We start from the raw sequence: 23,461 nt of genomic DNA on the forward strand, positions 1-23,461 counted from the left end.
CAGCAGTATGCAAGGCAAGTGCCTTAGCCCCTGTACTATCTTTCTGACCCAAGCATGTGTGTTTTTAAGTTTTAACAGTTGTTACTAGATTGCCTTTTTTAAGGCTATAAAATTATACATTTCCAGAAAAGTTAATACTTAAATCAAATAAAGTTGTGCCAACTAAGCAGATTACCCAACAATTCTGTGACAATCTAGTCCCCACCAGCTACCTCCCCTGTTCCTCCTGCTGCTCAGCTGGTCTCTCCCTTTAAAGCTTGAGGCTCTAATGACGTTGGATGTCCCACAAACTCCCTGCAATTATATTCTGAAGCTGGCACAGTTTTGCTCTTAGACACTTCTTTCATCGAATTTCAAAAAGGGGTTCAATATCCAGAAAGGGTTAGGAGTCACTCCTCTGGGGAATGCACCAGAGACTTGAAATTTGGCTGTGACACGATCGATCCTCCCACTTATAACCCTGTCCCCTGAAAATGTGGATTTTCTTGGAGAAGCTTTCCTGAGTCCAGAAGGCAATCAAAAACTTATCTGATCCATATTATATCAAGGACCTAACTCAACAAATAGTTTGCCAAAGTGCACAGGTGCTGGGGGGAAAAAAATAGAAAGAACTATTTCCAAAACCAACTGAAAGCTCTTTTCTTCTCCCAAATGGCGTGGTATTTTTTAAAGAGAAGTTGCTATCATATCCATGCCAAAGCAAGAAGAATGTTTGGGTGCTACCATTCAAAGGGGAAACATTTCATCAGGTCCAAGAGGGAAAAACTAAGTGGGGTACAGAAGAAAAAAACTGTTGATAGGAGACCCGAGGTAATTCCTTCAGATTAACAAATAACTGGAGCTGCTTTCCATATATAAAAACAACCGGAAATATGGATGAGTTCTTGAACGAGATTTCTTTGCTCATAAAGGTTTGAAATCAAGAATGCTGTCACTTTTCTTGATCTGTAATCAATGCTAAGGAAAACTAAGGAGACATCTCTCTACCTTCCAAGAAAGCATTTAGTCCTTCCTTTTATAAGACTCATGGTTTTCATGAAATTAATTCCTATTATTCCTACTTCATTGCATACCTTATCACCCTTATCACCAAATGGTATAATAAAATCCTGACAATTATTTCACATGGCTATCAAATAATAACCATTAAGTTAATAAGATCTCTAGACTCTAGTTTAAAATATAAAACAAAGGCCAAAGATGAAAAGAAATATAAAGAAAACATTAAATTAATGAACAACTACCCATCAAGTAAGACCCAGCAAAATAGAGAAAGTTCTCATAGGTCGGCTCATTGGAAAATTCTATCCTTGGGAATGGGAAATGGATTGGAAAATATCTCCATACCCCTCTTTCAGAACTAGTTCTATCTCTGTGACCCTCTTTTACCTTGACCAGTTCTTAAAACATGTGGAATAACTAAAACACAGAAACTTCAAAGTCATTGGCATGCTAGGGATGGAGGCAGCACTGGAACTGTTAAACAACTGAAACCCTGAGTGCTGCCTTTCCAAGTCATATTATATTTTTAGTTTATTCTCATTAGCATTTATTAAATAGATATTACTACATTTTAACATTACACATTTATCCTATCATTACCTATTAAATATTATTATATATTAGGCACGGGCTGGAGCGATAGCACAGCGGGTAGGGCGTTCGCCTTACAAGCGGCCAACATGGCCGACCCGAGTTCGATTCCTCCGCCCCTCTTGGAGAGCCTGGCAAGCTGCCGAGAGTATCCGATATGCCAGACACAGTAACAACAAAGTCTCCAATGGAGACGTTACTGGGCCCGCTCGAGCAAATCGACGATCAACGGGAGGGGGGGCCTTTATATATTAGGCATATTGTTAGATATTATATTAGCCAGCCTCATGTTATTAGGTAATTATTATTAGTGTCTACATGTGTATACACATGTGTCAAAAATATGTGTTTTACATAACACATGTATACTATATGCATGGCTGTTGGTGAACATTTCAGTTGTATTCTCTATAATAACATAACATATAACATATATGTAGACACATGTATCTGAGACTGTATTACTTCTGTGGAGTAGTTGATCACTGATTAAAAACTACTGCGCGCCCGCTCCTCTCTGGAAAGAAAGATGGCGGCCGCACGGGAGCCTTGTGGAAAGCAGGTTTGAGCCGGGCTCGGGGGGGGAGCGGCGGGGACCTCATGGGAAGGGGGGCTCTGTGGGCCGTCCCCCACGCCCCACCGAGGTCGCCAGCTGCCCCCCACGAGCGGCTCTCCGGCACGGCCACGGCCCCGGAGGCACAAGGACTTAGCACAGAGAACCAGCCGCTTGGAGCAGAAAAGCAAATGGACTTGTGTTGATCCGCGCCACCAAGCCTGCCCGGAGGGGGAAGGGCGTTGACCAGCCCGCCCGCTCCTCTCTGGAAAGAAAGATGGCGGCCGCACGGGAGCCTTGTGGAAAGCAGGTTTGAGCCGGGCTCGGGGGGGGAGCGGCGGGGACCTCATGGGAAGGGGGGCTCTGTGGGCCGTCCCCCACGCCCCACCGAGGTCGCCAGCTGCCCCCCACGAGCGGCTCTCCGGCATGGCCACGACTCCAGGGCACAGAAACCAATCTCTTAACTAGCTAACTTTTAATAGAAATTCTTCCAGGGTCAATAAGTAAAATAGCAGATATTTAAAACCGCGCGGCCGCTATCGCGGCCGCGCGACATCATTTTATTCTTAAACCAAGTTGTAGAAAGCAAATCATTTCACAACGCTGTTTCAGCATGTCTGATTGGGGGGGGGGGGGGGGTGGGTCGTAAACTCTTAACAATAATTGTGCATCTTCTATCGAAATAATCTATCTAGTCAAAGTAGATAGAGTATTAACTAGAACTCATCTGCCTCACAAGAATTGGGAGGGGTGGGAGGTGGGGGTCTATTGGGGTTCGGGGTTAAAAATGAGTATTGGCAAAGGGAAATGTGTTCGGTATCTACATGACTGAGACCTAAACCCGAAAGCTCTGTAACTTTTCCCACAGTGATTCAATAAATAAATAAATTATTAAAAAAAAAAAAAAAAAAAAAACTACTGCTGAGGGACCAGAGCGAGAGTACAGTGGTGAGGGTGCTTGCCTGGCAAGCTGCCAACTTAAGTTCAATCCCAGCACCAAAATTTCATGACTCAGTTTCTATCCTTAGCAAGTCTCTGTAGAATTCTATGGAGCAGTCCTCTGAAACCAGTGCAAGCTATAAAATAAGTTCTGAGATGCCAATAAAAATGGAGCCAGATAATTTCCAGTAAAGGGAAAGAGAGGTGTTCCCTATGAGTTAAAACACTCAGGGTACCTACTGGATGAGGCTGGCTACTTGTGAAGGATTCCCAAGCACCAAAACTTGACCCTGCACTGAAATTTTGGTTGTATTGCCTGATTCCACAGCAAAGGAATGATTTGAGAGCAGCACGCTTTGCTCACAATAGATATTATTAAGAAATTAAGATTATCCAGTCTAGTGACATAGTACTAGGGTTTAGAGACTGGCCTTGCATGTGGCTGACCTGGGTTAGTCTGGCACCAAAAGGTATCCAGGTAGCTCCAGGACCAACCATTAAGTACAGAGCTGGAAGCAGTGATCCCCAGACACTGCTGGGTGTGGCCCACACACCACTCCCCCAAGAAGAAAGAAATTAAGAGTATGAATTAATTAAGGTACAGAATATTCAGCCCACTCATGAATCTGCTAGTGTAATGAAATAGAATTGCTCTGGGTTAGCACCCCTGGATGAAGATGTGTCAGAAAATACTGTATCACGTCTTTCCCGGAATCAAGGCTCAGTCCACTGAATCAACTCAAGGTTGTGGGCGTCAGCAGAAGGAGCTGGAAAGGAAGGGGGTGGGGTAACAAACACAGTAGCATGGTGGAGAGAAGAGACCAACTTTCTCAAGCTTCTACAGGACCTCTACTATGGCTCCACAACCCAAGAACCTGCCTGGCAGGAGCGAGGTCGCCTTCTCCATTCCACGTGCCCAGCACTCAAGCACCCAAGCGCCATCTCCACAGTACAGCTGTCTGGGACTCAGCGCCATAAGTGTGATGCCTGGCATACAGTCCGGTGTGTAGTAATGAGCACCTCTCCCAGCCTCGCAACCCCAGCAACAGCAACACCAACAACGAGGGTGATGCCTGGTCACTGCAACAACTGCTAGAAGGGCAGCGGGTGGAGAAGGGGGAGCTAACAACAATTGCTGTCATTATTTTAAAATAAAAGAGCACAAGGGAAGGAAACTATAATCCCCAAGACACCTCCTGGAAGCATATCATTGCATCATTATCCAAGTGACTTTGACACAGGAAGTCTGAAAAATAGGACTAATGATCAGATTAGTTGCAATCAGCTAAATAAGACAGACTATGTGGCTATTTTTGCCGTCCTTCTTTATAAACAGGTTTAATGGGGAAAAATAGAGCTATGTGTAAGCGTGATGCTGATCTGCCCATCAACCTTCTCACACCCCTGTGATTCCCTAATTATGACCTCCAGCCAATGTCTAAGACTAATCTAGAGGCTGATGAGGTGCAAAAGTGGCTCTGATGATAACATTTTGAAAGGAAAGAAAGCCTGGTGGTACCCTCTTTCAAGCTCTTTCATTGCTAAATCAAGCTACTATCGTAGAGCAATATTTCACTACTACAATCAAGACCATTATAACTGGCAGGAATTGTGGGGCTCATTTAGTACAATCCATTGTTTTATGTCTAGAGATGGTTAGTGATGCCCTGGGAAGGTTAGTGGTGCTATGGTGTGACACAGAACAGGACTTGGAGAAGAGAAAGAGGATGAGAAGGGTTGGGAAGAAGGGGGAGTGTGGGGGGACTGGGAGTGTGCAAATTGGGCAACGTGGATCGAGGGGGATAAATTTTCAGTTATAAAATAAATCAATCACAGGGTTGCAGCATGCCGCCTGGGGTTCCCAGGCAATAATATATTGCATGATTATAATAAAGTATTATATTGCAACTTGAAAAAACTGCTAAGAAGAGATGGGACATAGAATGACTGGGGGGACACTTCTGCATTGACACAAACGTCAAATCATTACGGTGTGCACCTGAAACTAATAAAATGTCTGTACGTCGATTATGCTTCAATAAAGGAAGAGGAGAAAGATGAAAAACACATCCATTGAAGTGTTTTTAAATCATTCTCCTCGCCAGAGCTATTATATTCATGACCCCTGAGTCTCCCCAAATTGACAGGCTGTCTAGTCCGATGTGATCCCAAACTCAGTGATCTGGATCTGGCCCAGAGAATAAACAACTAGGTTTATTCCCTCCCCCTTTTGCTCTCCAGGTTCCCCTCGGTGTCTCCCTCTCCTTCCACACACACACACACACACACACACACACACATACACCAGGAGCTGTGAGAAGGATGGAAAGGGAGATGGGACGAGCCAGCTGAGCCCCAAGACCAGCACCCTGGAGTCCTGGAACAGATGCAAAGAACAAGGGTCACTTTGGAGGGTGAGGAGAGGAGAAACAGACCCCTGTGATAAAAGGCCCTAAAACCCAGTCCTGACACAGCAAATCAAAACAGATTGGTTGTTTTGCTTGTCTGTCACTACTGACATTCTCATCTCTTACATCACGGTACCCAGAAGTGAAACAGAGAAATGATCTGACTTGGAGGAAACTGTGGGGGTTAGAGTCAACATCTGCACAGCATGTTCAGTTCCCTGAAAGAAATGGGCCGCATCGAGTGAATTCATATTCCTCCTTTGAAGTGCTCATTCGCATTCATGCCTTCCTCCCCGAGAAACACTATCTCTCATCGTTTTCACCGCTTCAAAACCTTGAAAAGGAACCGGTGTGCCCCTCCACCCCCACAAACTCTTACCTTCCCATACATGAGAAAGCACTTATTGTGGGAAATAAGAAGCATCACAAGAGGATTGGAATACGGCATCAAATGGTGAAAAAAAAAATCAAAAGATGGGAACTATCAGGCTGCCAAAATGAGGTTCAAAGAAAATGGAATACTGAAAGCCAAGTATGAAAGACCTCTTGTCCAAGATCAGCAATATATAAGAATTACCAAGGAAAATGCTCCAGAGAGACGGTCTTCCTGCTTTAGAAGCCTGGAGTTGTCAGATAAGAATCCCGCAAAAAAAAAAAAAAAAAAGAACAGGACAGAGAGCCTGGAAGAACCAGCACAGAATAGGACATGAGGGGCACGGTGGTGGGATTGTTGGGGGGGGAGGGGACAATGGTAGGGAACAGGTAGGTCTAAGAAATGGGACCCATGACCCATGGTTCGGCAGGATGAACAAGGCATTTCACCATCACCATCTGAGGTTCCATGTGATATCTATCTGCAGAGAAGTCCTCAACCTCCATAGCCCCAAAGTCCAAGAAAACATGGTTAAAACACATATAGCTCTTGGGGCTGGAGCGATAACACAGCAGGTAGAGCATTTTGCCCTGCACGCAGCCAACCCAGGTTCGATTCCCAGCATCCCATATGGTCCCCCGAGCACCACTGGGAGTAATTCCTGAGTGCATGAGGCAGGAGTAACCCCTGTGCACTGTCGGGTGTGACCCAAAAAGAAAAAAAAGTAAAAAAACATGCAGCTCTCTCTGCCAGTCTTGTCCCAGCTGCAATTTTACCAACTTCTGTTGGTTAATTACCTTCCCCTATCCTGTAAGACTAGCACTCCCAGCAGTGAGGGCTTCATCAGATTTTTCTAACATCATCACTCCTCCCTAGTCTAACATGGACACCCCAATAGCACTGGTGCTCAGTGGCCAATGAAATATGCATCAGATGTGTAATTGGGTGGTGGAGGGTCCAGAGAAAGGGATCTGGAAGGTACAGATATTATCCAAAAGGCTTTTCCAAGGCAGGGATTCCATGCTGAAAGGAAATCAGTCTTCAGTGACACCCTCTTAAATTATAGCTGCCACCTGAGAGGGGTGTGGCTTTAGGTGATTAACACCTTGCTGAATGGTTTGATGACAGATAACTAAGAAAAAAATCCCCTCCAGAAATAGAAGGTGAGGCTAAGAGTTACATAGAGGTGCCAAGGACACAGCAGAGCAGAACAAACATGTCAGCACATGCTGTTCCATTCCCAGTATTGGGAGTTTTATACTGCAGGTTCCAGGCCATATGTTTCCCTCACCCCCCCACCCCACCCCAGAGATGCTTCAGTATTATGTTCCCCATAAAAAAATAAGAATTTAAAAGTTACCTTTTGCCCTCACTGTGTTCCTATCATATTTCTATGAGTCTTCAGGCCTGCACAAAAATGTGGAAGAATTTAAAAAGAATCAACATCGACTGGAAAACAAAGATACTACACCTAAGAATGACTTGTGTTCCATTCATGGTCAATGATGATTTGCAATCTCTCACATGAGCAGTATTCAGAAATGATACACACTCTACTTCAGAACCCACAGAACACCCAAATCTCCATATAATTGTCAGCATGACAGCAGACAGTGAAGCCAAGCACACAAGCAATTTAGCGCAGAGTTTGATGTTTGCTTTAAGTGGCACTTTTCAGGATCCTCTTACAAAGGCCTGGGATTTCCTAAGACCATTATCCAGGACGCTAGGAGTACACCTATTAAGAAAAGCAGTGGAAAGGGAGTGAGGGGGAAATGCAATGGTCCACAGTTCATTCTTCCCTTGTTGGAGCCATGAGAGCTAGACTTTGCTTTTTTAGTGTAAGTTTCCCTTTAAGGTTTCATTTGAAGAATCATTTCCAGGGTTTTCAGAAGACTGCAGAACCCCTGATCTAGAGTAATCAAAACAGCAGCATCTTTCCTTCTAATAACAGTAGAAGAAGTATACCAGGGCCAGATCTCTCTGACCCTAGAAGGGAGGGGGAGAGAGAGAGAGAAAGAGAGAGAAAGAGCACATGCTCAAGTGGCTAAACTGTGTGCTTTGCATGCAGGAGGGTCAGGTTCAATCCCAGGCACCACATGGTCCCCAGAATATCTCCAGAAGTAATCACTAAACACAGAAATAGGAGTAGACCCTGGGCATCATCAGCCAGATATGGCCCAGAAAACAAATAGAAAAAGAAATAAATTCAAATAAAGAACAAGTAGGCTATGCAGTCCCCAAAAATCTAATACTTTCTCGAACATAGAACAGTAGAGAAAAGAAAATTTTCTAATCAGGGACTTTTCCTTTCATGTGCTAAGGTTTAGAGTTTCTTCAGTTTACTAAGACCTGGTTGCTCCCAGAGTTTGTTCTGAAATTAGTATGCTGAAACTCAGGACAGGAAAGTGATTGGAAATTAAAGCTTCCTCTCTAGAAAGGATCCTATGCTGGTGCCAAGGCAGACCAACAGGGGATGGGTGCTGTTACTTAAACCAGAGAAGTCAAGTTTCCTCTTGCTTCTTGTTGAGTGGACCTGTAGGAGTACCTACCCAAGGAGCCTGAGCTCTTTGAAGAAGTTCATCCTGGGAGATGTAACGAGAGGGTGGGCCTGTGCTAATGAAGAGCCACCCTGCTCTGTGTGACCAAGTTCCAGGGCCATCCTCATCCTCTGCCATCAGAGGCTGGCCAGGTGCGCACACTCAGAGTTTCTGTGAATCAGAGGATGCCTGTAAAGCATTCCCTATCACCGTTCTGAAGAGCTAACCATTATTGGATGGATTATTCTCTAGCATTGTGAATCATTTTATGAGTTCAATATGTCACCTTACAAAGATTCCCCCCTCCTCCAAAAACAGTGAGAGAATCAGGACGAGAGAGATAGCACAGCAGGTAAGGTACTTGCCCAGCATGCTACTGACCCCAGTTCTATTGCTACACCCCAGATGGCCCCTTGAGCCCCACATGGAGTAACCCTGAGCACATAGCAAGGGATAAGCCCTAAGTATTGAGGGATGACATAAACATCCCTCCTCCCACAAAAATAAATAAATAAATAAATAAAATGAAAATGCATAAGAGAATCCAAGAAAGGCAAAAAGTAAAATGCTAAGTTTACAATCTTTGCAAAAGAGACAAATTGGGGGAAAAGGAGAGAGATACAGGAAAAGATAACAGTATACAAGTATAAATAACTTTCCAGATTGGACTGAAAATAAATTTTTGTTTTCTTTCCATTTTGGCTCATTTGGTAAGCTAATGAGCTGTAAGAAAAGAATTAGTTTTAAGCAAACAATTCTAAGAGATTTCAGAATTTCAAGACTTAGACTTATGAACAGATTTGACTCATTTAGCATCACAAATTACCGAAACAAGTATTAAGTCAATTTTCCACCAAAACTGTGTATCTTTCAGAATTCTTGATTCAGACTTAGTTCAGACTCCAAGGAAACGCTCTATTTGATTATATTTGATTCACAGAATCAAACTATATAGAATGCTATAATGAAATAGTAGCACTGTAGCACTGTCCTCCACTGTTCATCGATTTGCTCGAGTGGGCACCAGTAACGTCTCCATTATGAGACTTGTTGCTACTATTTTTGGCATACTGAATACACAACGGGGAGCTTGCCAGGCTCAGCCATGTGGGCAGAATACTCTCGGTAGGTTGCCGAGCACTCCAAGAGGGATGGAGAAATTGAACCCGGGTCAGCCGTGTACAAGTCAAACACCCTACCCACTGTGCTATCGCTCCAGTCCATAATGAAATAAAGTGCCACTAATCAATTTTGCTATCAGGACAGATTTCCTCCTGTACCTTTGCCAAAATCAGAAATGACTTTGCCTTTCAACCAGGAGAAAACATTAATAATGACTGCTTTCCAGTGTTGGCAAGGTTGTGATGAGAAAGCAACCCTTATTCACCTTTGGTGGGAAAGCAATATGGAGATTATCCAAAAAAGAGGAACAGAACTACCATAATGACACAGTGATATCACTTCCTAGCATCTAGCCCCAAAACACAAAAATATTCATTCCAAAATATGTATGCACACCTACATTCATCAAGATGCTTAGTACAATAGCCAGGATATAGAAACAATCCAAATACTCAACTGTGGATGAATGGATCAAGAAGCTGTGGTATATATACACAATGAAATCTTATGCAGCTCTAAAGAAAACAAAATTATGCAATTTACAATAACATGAATGGAACTAGAGGAGATCATGCTGAGTGAAGTCAGTCAGGAAGAAAGGGAGAGATACAGAATGATCTCTCTCATATGCGGAACTTAAATACACAGCAAAATAGCCACAAAGGCCCAAAGGCAACATAATGAGAGAACTAATCCACACAACTTAGACTGAGCTGGAAAGTAAGGAGCATTGGGGATTCCTTGGGAGAGGGAGGTGGGTACACTGCTGGTACATACAGTATTGGAATCATGTGCATGAGAAACAATTATTAATAGTATTATAAACCACAGAATCTCACTCAATTAAAAAAATTATATAGAAAAAATTAAAAGTTTTTAAAATAATGGCTTCTTCTAGTGTGACTTTTATAGCTGATGTGAAATTTTACTTGTACTACAGCTTTTCATGTCAAATCCTTTTTCTTAGTACTCTCTGAGAAAAGCCACCAGAGTATTAGTTAAGAATGTGGACACCAGTGGATCTTTTAATTCCAAGTTCAACACCTTATGAACTACGTTTGCAAGGGAAAATTGTTTTAGTGCTCCAAAGGCTGAGTACTTCATCTAAACAGAGATAACAATCAATCCCTGTCTCACAAGGCCATTTGGGAATAAATGAGATTATACACTTAATAGCATGTGCCTGGATAAAGATGATGATGAAACTGTGGTATCCTGACATGCTCAATGCCTAACATAATTCCCTGCACATAGTATGTATTCAGTTCACGGTTCCTGTATTTCCCCCAGAAGGTGACATTTGAGGAAAAGCTTTTTAAATGTGGATACCTTCACCCACTGTTCAGATACCCTATGATGCTGTACCTGCTCCTGTTCCATCTTTATGGTGCTTTCTGCCTCCTGTGGCTCAGTGATCACTAAGAGGAAGAATGGAATCAGCCTTGTATAGAATGCCAAGCCCCCTTTCTCTTCACATTTCCAGAGTCAGGCACATGAGAAAAAAACAGTATGTGCTTAGTCTTCTATTGTGTTACTTTATGGAAGGGGTGGGGGTGGTGGGAGGGATACTGGGAACATTGGTGGTGGAGAATGGGCATTGATGGAGTGATGGGTATTCATCATTGTATGACTGAAATATAATCACGAAGGTTTGTTAAGTCTGTAACTGTATCTCATGGCGATTCATTAAAAAAAATAAGCAAGTAATAATAAGTACATAAATAAATAATTTTAAAGTGCTTATTTCTGGACTTAGATGAGGTACTTACAACCACTAACTGCACCCAATTAGTTCCATTGGGAGGAGTGCTAAACCTTCAAAGGGCAAAGTGGAGTTGTATGTATCAAATTCTCAACCTTCAGAGTTCCAAGGTACCCCTCCACCCACCCCGAGAATACAACACTAACCTGTTTAACCCACACTCACTCCTTCCTTCTTATAAATGAAACACAGCTGAGGCAGGGGTAGAGGAGGAGAGACCCATTTCCCCTACACCCTATGAGTTCCATGTGGGGAGAATTAACTCCTTATAATTTTTTTTTGCACAGAACAAGGACGTGTAATAAGCAGGGAACAAATATTTGATTGCTTGATTGAGTTCTGTTTTCCAGTGTGCTCCAAGTACTTCTCCAGAATTATCTAATTAATCCTAACTTGAGGAGGAAGAAAGGCACATTGGATGTGCGTGGCCTGGAGCCAAGTCCTGGCACCCTCCCCAGTGTGAATGAGCAAGGGTGTTCGTGTCTGCATCGCTGCAGCACCTCTCTTTGTCCACTCAATTTTTTTTCCAATTAATGGCTCCACATGCAAAAATTAGCATTCTACATAAAAAAAACAAAAGCTAATGGCAACCATGTCATGGTGGCATTGTTAACTGACAGTAAACTCAGCTTTGAGTTAACTCTCTAATGAACCGAGACATGATCCCCAATCCAGAAAAAGGGCGAAGGAAACCACAACATCTTCTCTGATCAGATAAAACTGCAAGGAAATGATGAGAACCGGGTAGCTGCGAGCTGACTTCTCTCACAAAGAACAGCGACAGGAAGGACTGCAGGGGTGGCTCAATAATGGAGCCTGTGTGCGTTGTGTGAGGCTCCCGAATTTGATCCCTGACACTGAAAACAATAATAATAAAAACTGCAGACTGACATGATCAAAATAATTAGGTATTAACTTATATATGTTATGTATAAGAATATTAATATTCTTATTATAATATTTATATAATAAATATTTTCTAATATATTTTATAATATATAAAAACAAATATTTTATAATATATTTTATAATATAAATGTTTTATAATATATTTATTCTATAATAATATGATAAGTTAAGAATATAAATATTAACTTCTTTCTTAAATATTAACATTTTGCTTTTTTTTCAGATCAGTGATCATAATAATGACAATAAGTCACCCATATTTTTTATAACTTTTTGAAATGCTTTTACACCTAACTCCCTATTTGATGCTTTCAATCACCCTGAGACAGGTAGACAAGACAGAGGGTCTTCACAGAAGCACAGAATCCGAAGGGCTGATGCTAGGACACAGCCAGTGAACAGCAGAAGGGGACCACAACCCAGTCTCCCTGCAAGCCCTTCAGCCCCCATGCCACAAGCCCTCCCCACTATTCTTGGTGTCAGTTTACTGCAGTGCGGATCCAAGGACACCATCCAGGCAAGCTCACCTCCCCCAAAGAGAGCACCATTCACTTCTCAAGAAGAGACTGGCTAAGTCCTTGCAGAAAACAGTGCCACTCGAACCCCTAGTCTTAAACCGCGTGTTTCTCCCATATTGAAGGCAAGTTTCATCCAAAAGAGTTGTCTGGGAGCCAACGGGGGTGTTCTCATCTCCGTCCCTGCTGTCAGTGTGACATATGAAGAAAATTGAGTAGAGTGACAGGATGCAAACACAGCTTGTGGCTGGTGTGAGATACACAGACAGGGTGTGAGCCCCACAAGCACTGCAACTGGGTCAAGTTCACACCTCTGTCTCCCCTACATATGCAGTGTGGAAAAGCTATTTATAAAATGTTTTTAAATATTTAGGACCAAATAAATCAATATTGTTGGGAAACACTAACTCTGACCAGAACTCATTTATTTGCCCTAGACTCGTGTGAATCACAGAATCCAGAATCTCGGCCTGATCCCAGTCCACGGATGAAGCAGATGTTCCACCCTTCCACCAGGGGTGCCCCATCCAGGCTGGGTTTCAGTCTCCACATGAACCCTCATCTAAGAGGATTGGACAATGTCAGAAGCTCCCAAGCGAGGCCTTGTGAATCATATTCATTACCGATGTGAAGAAAATAGGCCTTCAAGAAATTACCTGACTCTGCAATTCACTTTGCTGCTTCAGGCGAAGATTTTCAGGTGTGTCTGCCACGGTGGTGAAGGACTGCTTTGGGTAGTGTCTGTGGAGAAACATTTAGAAAGAATGTAAGTAAAATAAAATACCAGGAAACAATGTGTTAACCCCAACTGTGTTGTCCTTCCCTTCCCTCACCATGGAAATAGGAGTCGGCCTGAGAGCCAAAAGTTATCTGTCTGTATTCTGGATCCCAGGCCCACTTCTGTTCTTGGGACCCTCACAGCCCTGTCTCCACAAACTTCAGCTTCAGCTTCTCTGTTCATTAAGCTACTTCCTATCATCATCCAAGTGGGCTGAAGACTCTCCGCACCTCTGTAATTCCTCGCCCAGCCACAAGGCATGTGGAACTAGAGTCTTCTTTCTCCCACAGCCAAAATTCCTCAAGGAAAGGCCCACATTCAACTCTTCTTTCCCTTCTCCTCAACTCTTCGTGCATAGTGGCTTCTAGCTCCTGTTTTCAAAAGTTTTTGCCATCAAAGTTACAAGTGCTTCCTGCGGATCCATCCCACAGAAGTTTTTGGTCTGCCTCTCGCTTGACCTACCCCTCCACCTTGAAAAACCTTCTCTCTCAGTCTGCATCATCACATACTCTGGGCTGGCTTCTCCCCTCTAACTGCCCTGCCTCTGTTTCCTTCGGGTTCCTCTCTGCTTGTACAATCCCCTGCAGTATTCTAATAGTCTGTACTATAAACCGAGGGATCTCATTCATTCTCCAGTGTTGGGAACCCCTCTGTATATGCAGATCTTTCCCAAACTTTTATCTCAGGCCAAAACTTTCTCTCCTGAATTTCCATTTAGGTATATCCCCAACCCACCACAAACTCAACTAGTCTGACATTCAACATTCCATCACCCCCCTCCACCAAAGTACTATGATAGTTTTTTTTTCCCTCAGCTTCACTCATTAATTTCCCCAAGTCAAAAATCCGGAAATAATCTTGACGCTCATGGCTCCAAATCAATAAGCTTTATCAACCCCGACTCCTGAGTATCTTGCCATTATGTAGGTTTTCCTACTTTAATTTTTTTACTTTTTTCACTATAGAACACACTCTCCTCCCAGGCAAGCACAGCCCTTGCCATTCTTGCCATCCCGATCCAACTGCCAAGCAAATATTCTACAATGCCAATCTGAGCCCATCATTTGATGACTAGTCTCCAAAGGCTTTTCCATTGGAAGAATCAGGAAAAATAGTCCAATGAATGTCCTGGTGTCCAAAACCCCCATCCTCAGCTCTCTGTAGACTTCTCACTCATACTTTGGCCATGGGGATCACCTCCATCTTGAAGGTTGCCCTTCTCTCCCTTCAGAATGGTTGGATGGTGGAGTGTGGAGGGCAGAGAGCAGATCTCTTCCCCTTGCCTGGAACACTTATCTCTCTTTCCACTCATTTCTCTGGCTGTCTCGTCTTTACTTCTTAAGTCTCCCCCTTTTCAGGAACCCTTCCTGGTCTCCCAAGTGTGTCTCTCCTTCATTTCTTCCCCATACCATTCCTATCATATGTACATCCCTGTGTAGACTCCTGACAGCTAGGGGAACCCGCGGCTCTCTCTCTTGATGCCCGTGTTCAGTGGTCTCAGGCCACTTCCCCACCAGAGACGGCCAATGCCATGCGTGGACAAAAGAGGAAACGAGGGACACCAGGCTGGCTGGTGATCAGTTGATATTTATTCCATTCTCCCCATGTGCCTGTTCCAGTCTTACTAAACCCCTCATTCTCATCTCCTCCTGTCTCTTCCACTCATCTCTCCGCGCTCCCTCTAGCAGCCTGGTCTCTCTCTCTCTCCACGCACCTACTGCATTCTTCCCCTACATTCTTCTTTCTCTGTCCCCCTTGCTAGTCTCTCATGCTCTGTCTTGCTGCCCTGGTCACTCTTTAGTCCCTTCCCCAATCTCCCCACATTGGGGGTAGACACCACACCCTGTCAGGTAGTACAATTAACATATCAATAAACCCTTCCTGATCAACCATCAGGCTCAAGGGCAGAAATACCACCTCCTCTCCTTAGTCCAATAACCTAATTAACATCTTAATTAATGTCTTAATTCTACTTCTTAACATTAAGTGTTTTGTATGGACACAGTAAGAGATAGATTGAGTTTGTAGGGTGGCTCTCCTGGGAACATCTCATCACAGATCTCAGACTACAGTGCTCAGGCCAGATTAATCTTTCCTAATCCTAGCAGTGTCCTAATCTAGATGTTACTTTTTGGATCATGACAGAATTTGTCCATAACTATGTTCTTAACTTATACTTAAATATTATAGTGCTTTGGTCAGGCCCATTTCGATGCCAGGGAAGCTCACAGCTTGCCCTGTGTCCATCCACTCCCACATTGGGCCCTGCTTTTGGGGTGCTAGGAAGTAAGGAAAACTGAGACTTAAGTCGAGAGAACAAATGCCCAGGTGTAAATATCATTAGGAGTCAACTAACTCCTAAGTTATAAAAGCATAGCATTGTCTTCCTGTGTCTATACGTATAAAAAGGACAGTACTCTGAATTAACTATGCATAGGGCATTAAAGAGAAGAGAAAAAACAATATTTACAAGTAAACAGAGTCTGATCAGGAGGCAAAGGTAATTGACAGGTTAGGGGAGCAATCAACAAACCTAAGCTCCCTACGGTCAGGGAGGAAGGGCAAACCAATGTTATCCTACACATCCCTATGTTTATGTCTTTGTCTCACAGTACAAGAAAAACATACAATTTTGTGGCAGCAAGAACAAGCAATCTTAGTCCTTGTCAGGGTACATTCATCTTCTACCAGTGTCTGGTTCATAGTATGACTTTGAAAACATTTGTAAATGTTGGTAGAGAAAAGAAAAAAAAGGGAGTGAGGGAACAGGACAGACAGGACATAGAAGGGAGACAACAACCAGGCACAGGATCCTAGCACACAGTGAGAAAACATGGAAGTATTCCTAATGAAATCCTATCCAATCACCTCCAGGCAACCAGACAGGTCTTCCTGATGAGGAAGGGACGTATCCCCTCCTCCAGCGTAAAGACCCAAACTGATCTGTGGGTGCCTCCCCTACCCCTATGCACATCCTCCACATCTCCTTGATAAGGTCCACCTACATCTCACTGTGCTTTCTCAAAGTCCTCTATCCTTCATCACTTTTCTGCACCCCTCCCCAGAGTTTACCCAAACCTGATTTGAAATTTTTCATAATCCCTTAGGGTCATCTTATAGACCTCATTATATCATTAAACAAAGAAGAGGTGCTCACAAAGTTGACTGGGATTAAGATGAAGTAAGTCAGCTGAGATGATGCTCTGTGTGTGTGTGTGCGTGCATGTGTGTGTATGTGTGTGTAAAACCACTAGTGAGTCGAGATTTTCACCCACACTTGTTTTTATTCCTACCCAGTCTTTTTTCCCTTCTGGTTTCCATCTGAGTTGTGGGCTTAAAATGTTGACGGAAACTATAGTTATCGATGCAAAGAAAGAAGCCACAGGACCAAGGTCTGGGTATTAGCAAGTCAATCTTGGAAAGTTAAATGTGACTTAACTTTTTAAATGTCAACCATGAATTGCTACCCTTGAAGCTAAAATTCTAACTTGCTGGAGCAATAGTACAGCAGGTAGGGCGTTTGCCTTGCATGCAGCCAACATGGCCAACCCAAGTTCGATTCTTCCACCCCTCTTGAAGAGCCCAGCAAGCTACCAAGAGTATCTTGCCCACACGGCAAAGCCTGGTAAACTACCCGTGATGTATTCAATATGACAAACACAGTAACAACTAAGTCTCACAATGGAGATGTTACTGGGGCTGCTTGAGAAAATCGATGAACAATGGCAGGACAGTGACAGTGATATTTTATTTCATATATTCTGTGAAATAAAGTTTTGTGAAAATTGTCGGGGGTCCCATATGTTTAATTTTTTAAATTTCCACTACATATTTTAACCACTTCAAGAATTGAATATTCTCTCTCCTATGCTGAGTATAAAAATTATAGTAAGGGAATTAAAACTGACCTCTGAGGGTCAGCCTTCAGAACTGAGTTTCTCAGGGGATGGGGTAGGGGAACGTGAGGGGACCTGGTGGAGGAACACTAGCATTCTGGTGATGGCTGTAGTATCTAAATTGTATGCCTGAAACATTGCTATTGGCAATACTGTAAATCACAGTGATGAATAAATGTTAGGGAGAGAAAAATCTGTAAGTAGAATATACTCTCAAACATGTTATGGGAAGTTCAGCTTGTGAAGATACAACAATAGTATCTTGCAGGTTACTGAGTTTGGAGAAAGGCCTTCTCCTATCACGTATGTTTATTAAAATTATTACTAATTTCCTATTTAAAATATCTAACAGAATTTCTCATTAAATAAAATTTTGAAACAAAACTGATTTTCTTTTTGGTGTAAGGGATCAAACCCAGGACCATAAACATGCATGGCATCTACCACTAAGCCACATTCCTGGCCCTAGGATTTTTTTTTAACTTTAATTAGTGAAACACAATGAGGTACAGACTTACAAGATTTTGTGCTTGGGTTTCAGTTATGCAATGATTGAGTACTCGTCCCTCCACCAGTGCCCATTCTCCACCACCAATGATCCCAGTATCTCTCCCACTCACTCACCCCAACCACCACCCCATCCCATCCTGCCTCTGTGGCAGGGCATTCCCTTTTGTTCTCTCTCTCCTTTTGGGTGCTGTGGTTTGCAAAAGAGGCACTGAGTAGCAATCATGTTCGGTCTATAGTCCACTTTCAGCATGTATCTCCCATCCTGGGAGGATCCTCCCGATATCCTTTACTTGGTGTTCCCTTCTCTATCTGAGCTGCCTTTCCCCTAGCATGTGTTGCTGGCCTTCAAGCCATAGAGTGAACCTCCTGGTACTTATCTCAACTATTCTTTTATGGTAGTCTCCTATTTTGTTACTTTATATTCCGCAGATGAATGAAATCTTTCTATGTCTGTCCCTCTCTTTCTGACTCAATTCACTTAGCATGATACTTTCTTTGTATGTAAATTTCATGACTTCATCTTTTCTAACAGCTGCATAGTACTCCATTGTGTAGATGTACCAAAGTTTCTTTAACCAGTCATCTGTTCTAAGGCACTAGGGGGTTTTTCCAGATTTTGGCTATTGTGAACAGTGCAGCAATGAACATAGAAGTGCAGATGTGATTCTGACTATACTTTTTTGCCTCTCTGGGATATATTCCCAGGAGTGGTATTGCTGGGTCAAATGGGAGCTCAATTTCTAATTTTTTGAGAATCGTCCATACTGTTTTCCAAAAGGGCTGAACCAGTCGGCATTCCCACCTAATCACCATGAGACAACTGCAAAACTTTTATGCTCAGTTTCAGTTATACAATGTTCCAACACCCAACCTTCCACCAGTGTATACTTCCCACAACCAATATCTGCTGTATCCCTCCTGCCACCATCTCACCCAAGCCTGCCTCTATGGCAGGCACTCTTCATACTTTTCTTCTCTCTCTCTCTCTCTCTCTCTCTCTCTCTCTCTCTCTCTCTCTCCTGTTTCTCTGTGTCTCTCTCTGTCTCTCTCACCCTCCCCACCCTTTGGGGTACTATGGTTTGCAATACAGATACTGATAGACCATCATGCTTGGTTCTTTACCCACTTTCAGCACACATCTCCCATCCAGAGCAATCCCTTCCAACCAACATTGTCATAATGGTCCCTTCTTTATTTCTACTGCCCTCTCCCCCAGCTCTTGAGGCACTCAGCCCTAGGATTTTTAATTAAACATTCAGAAATGGAAATAGAAATAAGGCAATTATTGCAGGAGAGTCGGACAATTTGCAAAGACTTTTCTTTGGGTGTATGAAATTCCTCCACAACAGGCAAAAAATATCCTCCATTAGGATATGAATAAAACTTCACTCATTCAACATCGCTTTCATTTTGAAGTATCATGTTCTCAAAATAACTATTCTCACCACTTGACTTTACAAGGAGAAAAGGTGATATCTTTGAACTTATGAAATACTTGCTTATAATAAAATACATATTGCTTGTTGTATCAGCATCCCATGCTAAAAAATCTTGCAAGTTTACACAGAAGGAAAAAATGATAAAAGTTGTTATTTCTTAGAAGATGCATTCAGCTGGTAGCTGCAGTGGCAAATGTACTCACATGCTCTGCAGGTCTGCTGAGGAAAGGAGGAATGGGGGGGGTGGGGAGGCGGGTCATATACCAGCAGTGATGCCCTACTCTTGTCCAAGATCCTTTTAAATCCTAACAATAGTGAGCTCCTCCTTACAGAACATAATTTTTCTAAAGATGCATAAGGGAACAAACTATTCACATTTTTATATAGCAGGGAAATGTTGATTTAGTATTAATAACCAAAAGAAGAAATGCTGAAGGAAGCAGGAATTCTTGTCTGAAACAATGAACATCGTGAGTGCTAAGGGTTGGGGTGGCGGGAGAGACAGCTTCCAGGGTTAGTTGCTTGTCTTGCATCCACCAATCATGGTTCAATCCCCAAGCATCCTCAGCACAGAGCCAGTAAGAGTACCTGAGTACCACCAGGTATGATCCCAAAACCCCAAACATTAAAAACTTAAAAAGGATTAAGACTTGAGATCTCAGGGTTCAAAGCAAACTTCTGAGTAAGTGAAATTCAGAATGAGGTCTTGGATGGGGGGAGGGGGAAACCTGCAGCATAATCTAGAGAGAGCAAAGCAGTCTCATGAGTCAGAACTGTGAGTCTCAACAGAAGTAGTGTAATTATGGCACACTCCACTTTATATTTAAAAGAATCATCACAGTTTCTGGAGAAACCTAATTAATTTTCCCAAACTTGACATATCTGAATACACTGGACTTCTACACATCTAAGCCCTCTAGTAAAGTCCATTTCAACTAATCCCACGATCTACTCTAAGATCAATGTCAACAGACACACACACACACACACACATATACACATATAAACATACAGCATATACACACATACACAAACACACACTATACACCACACACATATACATACACACCTACACACATACACAAACACACACATACACACTCACACACATACCACACACATATACACACATACACAAACACATATGCCACACACTCACACACACACATACACACATGCACACATACACATACATGCACACACAGATACACACACACTGTCTGCAGAAAACAAGAAAAGAAATCCAGACACAAATAAGTTGAGAGGAGAATGGTCCTTCATGAATCAAAGGCACAAAGAAGCAAAGCCTCTGAGAGCATTCGTTAATTCTAGCTCCTTTCATTTGAATAGGTATAGAAGGCCACCCTGAATAAAAATCTTTGTTGTTGTTACTGCTGTGCCAAGTATTGAACCCGGGGCCTCACACATGCATTAAATGCTCCACTATTTAATCACATCCCTGGCCCCCTGAGAAGAAATCCTAAGGAGTTTGCTTCAACAGACCTAGAGAAAGCCAGCCATTTTTCAATTTTCCATCCTAAGTTTCAGAACACTGAACAGAGGGTGTGGGGGTGGGGGACATGAGAAATGGTATTGAAAGAGAACAAGGGAAGAAAATATTTTCCTAATACAAAATTTTTAAATGGATGAATTCATAGTTCAATAAATTTCCTGGAAGATAAAACAGTTGTGTAAAATTACGTATAAGATACAGGCAGTGGGCGGAATGACCTCTCACAGATGGGAGGCCTGGGAACCATCGGAACTGAAGGTCTCCCAGCCATGTGGTACCAGCACCAGGTGAGGTGTCGGGCTGCTGACCAGATGCAACCAATCCACATCTCCCAGAAATGTGTTGTGAGCAAGAAAAAGAAGGAACTAGAATGAGAACACACGTCTGCATTTGAAACAGTAAAGTCAAGTCATTTTTTCCATCCTAAGAACACAAGCCATGTTATGTTAAACCAATAGATGGAGCCACCTAGAGAGAAGAAAGCTGGTAGCAAATAAAAACTTGCACACAGAGTACTGAGAAAGGTCACTTCCAGAGAAGAGTGAGAAGCCAGTACCTCAAACTTTCCCTCAAGATCCTAATGGTGATGAAAGCACTGGAGCCCAGGGACCAATTTCAACCTGCTCTCCCACCTACAAAGCTATGTGTCTTTGGACCAGCTTCTTAACCTCTTATTTCTAGAATCAGCTTTTAAGGATAGCTCTTCTCTGACTCAAGGCAAAATTAATACCTGTAATTCAGGTCAAACAGTGGTTCATGGTAGAGACTCAATAAAATACTATTAGCAACAGAATATTATTATTACTCCTTTCTCTTCATCTTGCCACAAAGTGACTTAGCAAGGGTGCATATATACATAATGAAGATCAAACGCTGGCTCTCTTGTGAGATTATGCCTAGTACCACATGAAAGAGCTTTATAGATGAGAAACTACTGTCAATGTGAGACATTAGCAAACCACTTAGGTAGATAAAGCAAAGATCTTTATAAAGTCATTAACTGAAAATCCATGTTAATACGGAGGTTCTCAACCTCCCTCTATGGAGGCCACTTGGAAATGGGCAATGTCTGGAGACATTTCTGCTTGTCACACTGAGTAGAGGTAGGAAGAGCCCAAGAGATACTGGATGACATACCCACCCCAACAAAGACATCCTGTCCTAAGCATCAACCATGGTGAAGCCGTGAAACCCTCTACAAGGATAGAAATCACCAGCATTCTAGGAGGCCACGAATTTTAAGACCACGACTCTTACTAATAAATAGCTAATAACTAATGTTGTTATCTGCAAAGCCAAACAGGCTACCACCTCCCCTAATTCTTTACAAGTGAGTTACCAGCTTCTGTCCGAGTCCTTCCCTCCTGAGCACTTAAGTCTGCCCTTTGCAGCTTTGTTTTTACCAAGTAATGCCTCCCCTCAAACTAGAAAATGTGAGGGCAGACCCTGGGTACCAAAAGAATCTGTGTTTATGTCATCATGTCCTTACAGGCCCCTGAAGAGAAGAATTCACAGAGAAGCTGGAATGCTCTACTAGAAAGACCAGTCTCCAAGGCTGGCCTGAGCCTGGATTGGGATCAAAGAACTTGAATTTGGAAGAGGGTTCCCACCACTATTAACCATACCAATGACTTACTGCTTCAGTAAGCAACTCTGGTTATTGCTGAACACTTGATCCTCTTTGTGTCTAAAATCTGGGTGCACGCCAAGCAAAAGATACCTTGATCGGCAGTCCCCTGCCCCCCGCCCAATTAAAACCCTGGTAACTGAACTAGGGGGTTTAAGTGCTTGCTCTGCAGATAGCTGACTCTAGTTCAATCCCTGGCACTGTATATGGTGCCCTGAGCACCACCTGGAGTAAGCCCTGAGCACTGTTGGGTGTAGCTCTCTGCAAATATAAGACAAAATAAAGAAACAATTTCACGATGGTATATCTACATTTTTAAAGCAATGTTATCTTAACATTATTAATGTTATCTTAGCATTAACAAGGTTCTAACTGGCTTTTCAATTCTGCTTTCTACATTGAATGAAGCCCAATGATGTTAAATGAGCAATTTTTTTCATGCACCATCTTTACATGTTCTGATTTTTACCAAGAAATTTTACCAAGGGTCAAGATCAGAACTATAATGGATGATGGGGAGAAGAGGCTAGAAGACCTCATTATAATCTATGTATTTCTCCCTAATCTAAAAAACTCCATTGGGTAGCAATGATGATTGTTTTGTATCATTCAACATTTTCTTTAAAGAATAGTACAGGATGCTTGCCTTGCATGTAACAAATTGTGGTTCAATCCCTGGAGCTATAAGGTGTGATCCCTGAGCACAGAGCCAAGAGCAAGCCCTGGTCACTGCCAGGTATGGCCAAAAACCAAAAGAAAAGCGGAAAAGATAAATAAAACATTTTTAAACAAATAAACGTAGGGGGATCACATACAAACACACACATACAAACATAAACTGTCACTGTCACTGCCCTCCCATTGTTCATCGATTTGCTTGAGCGGGCCCAGTAACATTGTGAGACTTGTTACTGTGTTTGGCATATTGAATACATCACAGGCAGCTTTGGTGTGTGGGCGAGACACTCTTGGTAGCTTTCCAGG

General features: G+C 42.7%; 1 protein-coding gene across 1 annotated transcript in view; it reads right to left on the minus strand.

Annotated features, from left to right (window-relative positions):
• NEBL (nebulette) overlaps positions 1-23,461 on the minus strand; it is a 379,293-nt gene that overhangs the window by 217,968 nt on the left and 137,864 nt on the right. The window contains exon 3 of the mRNA XM_056114776.1: positions 13,371-13,455. Within this exon, the coding sequence (XP_055970751.1) occupies positions 13,371-13,455 (85 nt within the window). The remainder of the gene's footprint in view (positions 1-13,370; positions 13,456-23,461) is intronic.

This window comes from Sorex fumeus, unplaced genomic scaffold (genome assembly GCF_029834395.1).
Source record: "Sorex fumeus unplaced genomic scaffold, SorFum_2.1 ptg000026l, whole genome shotgun sequence".
NCBI lineage: Eukaryota > Metazoa > Chordata > Mammalia > Eulipotyphla > Soricidae > Sorex > Sorex fumeus.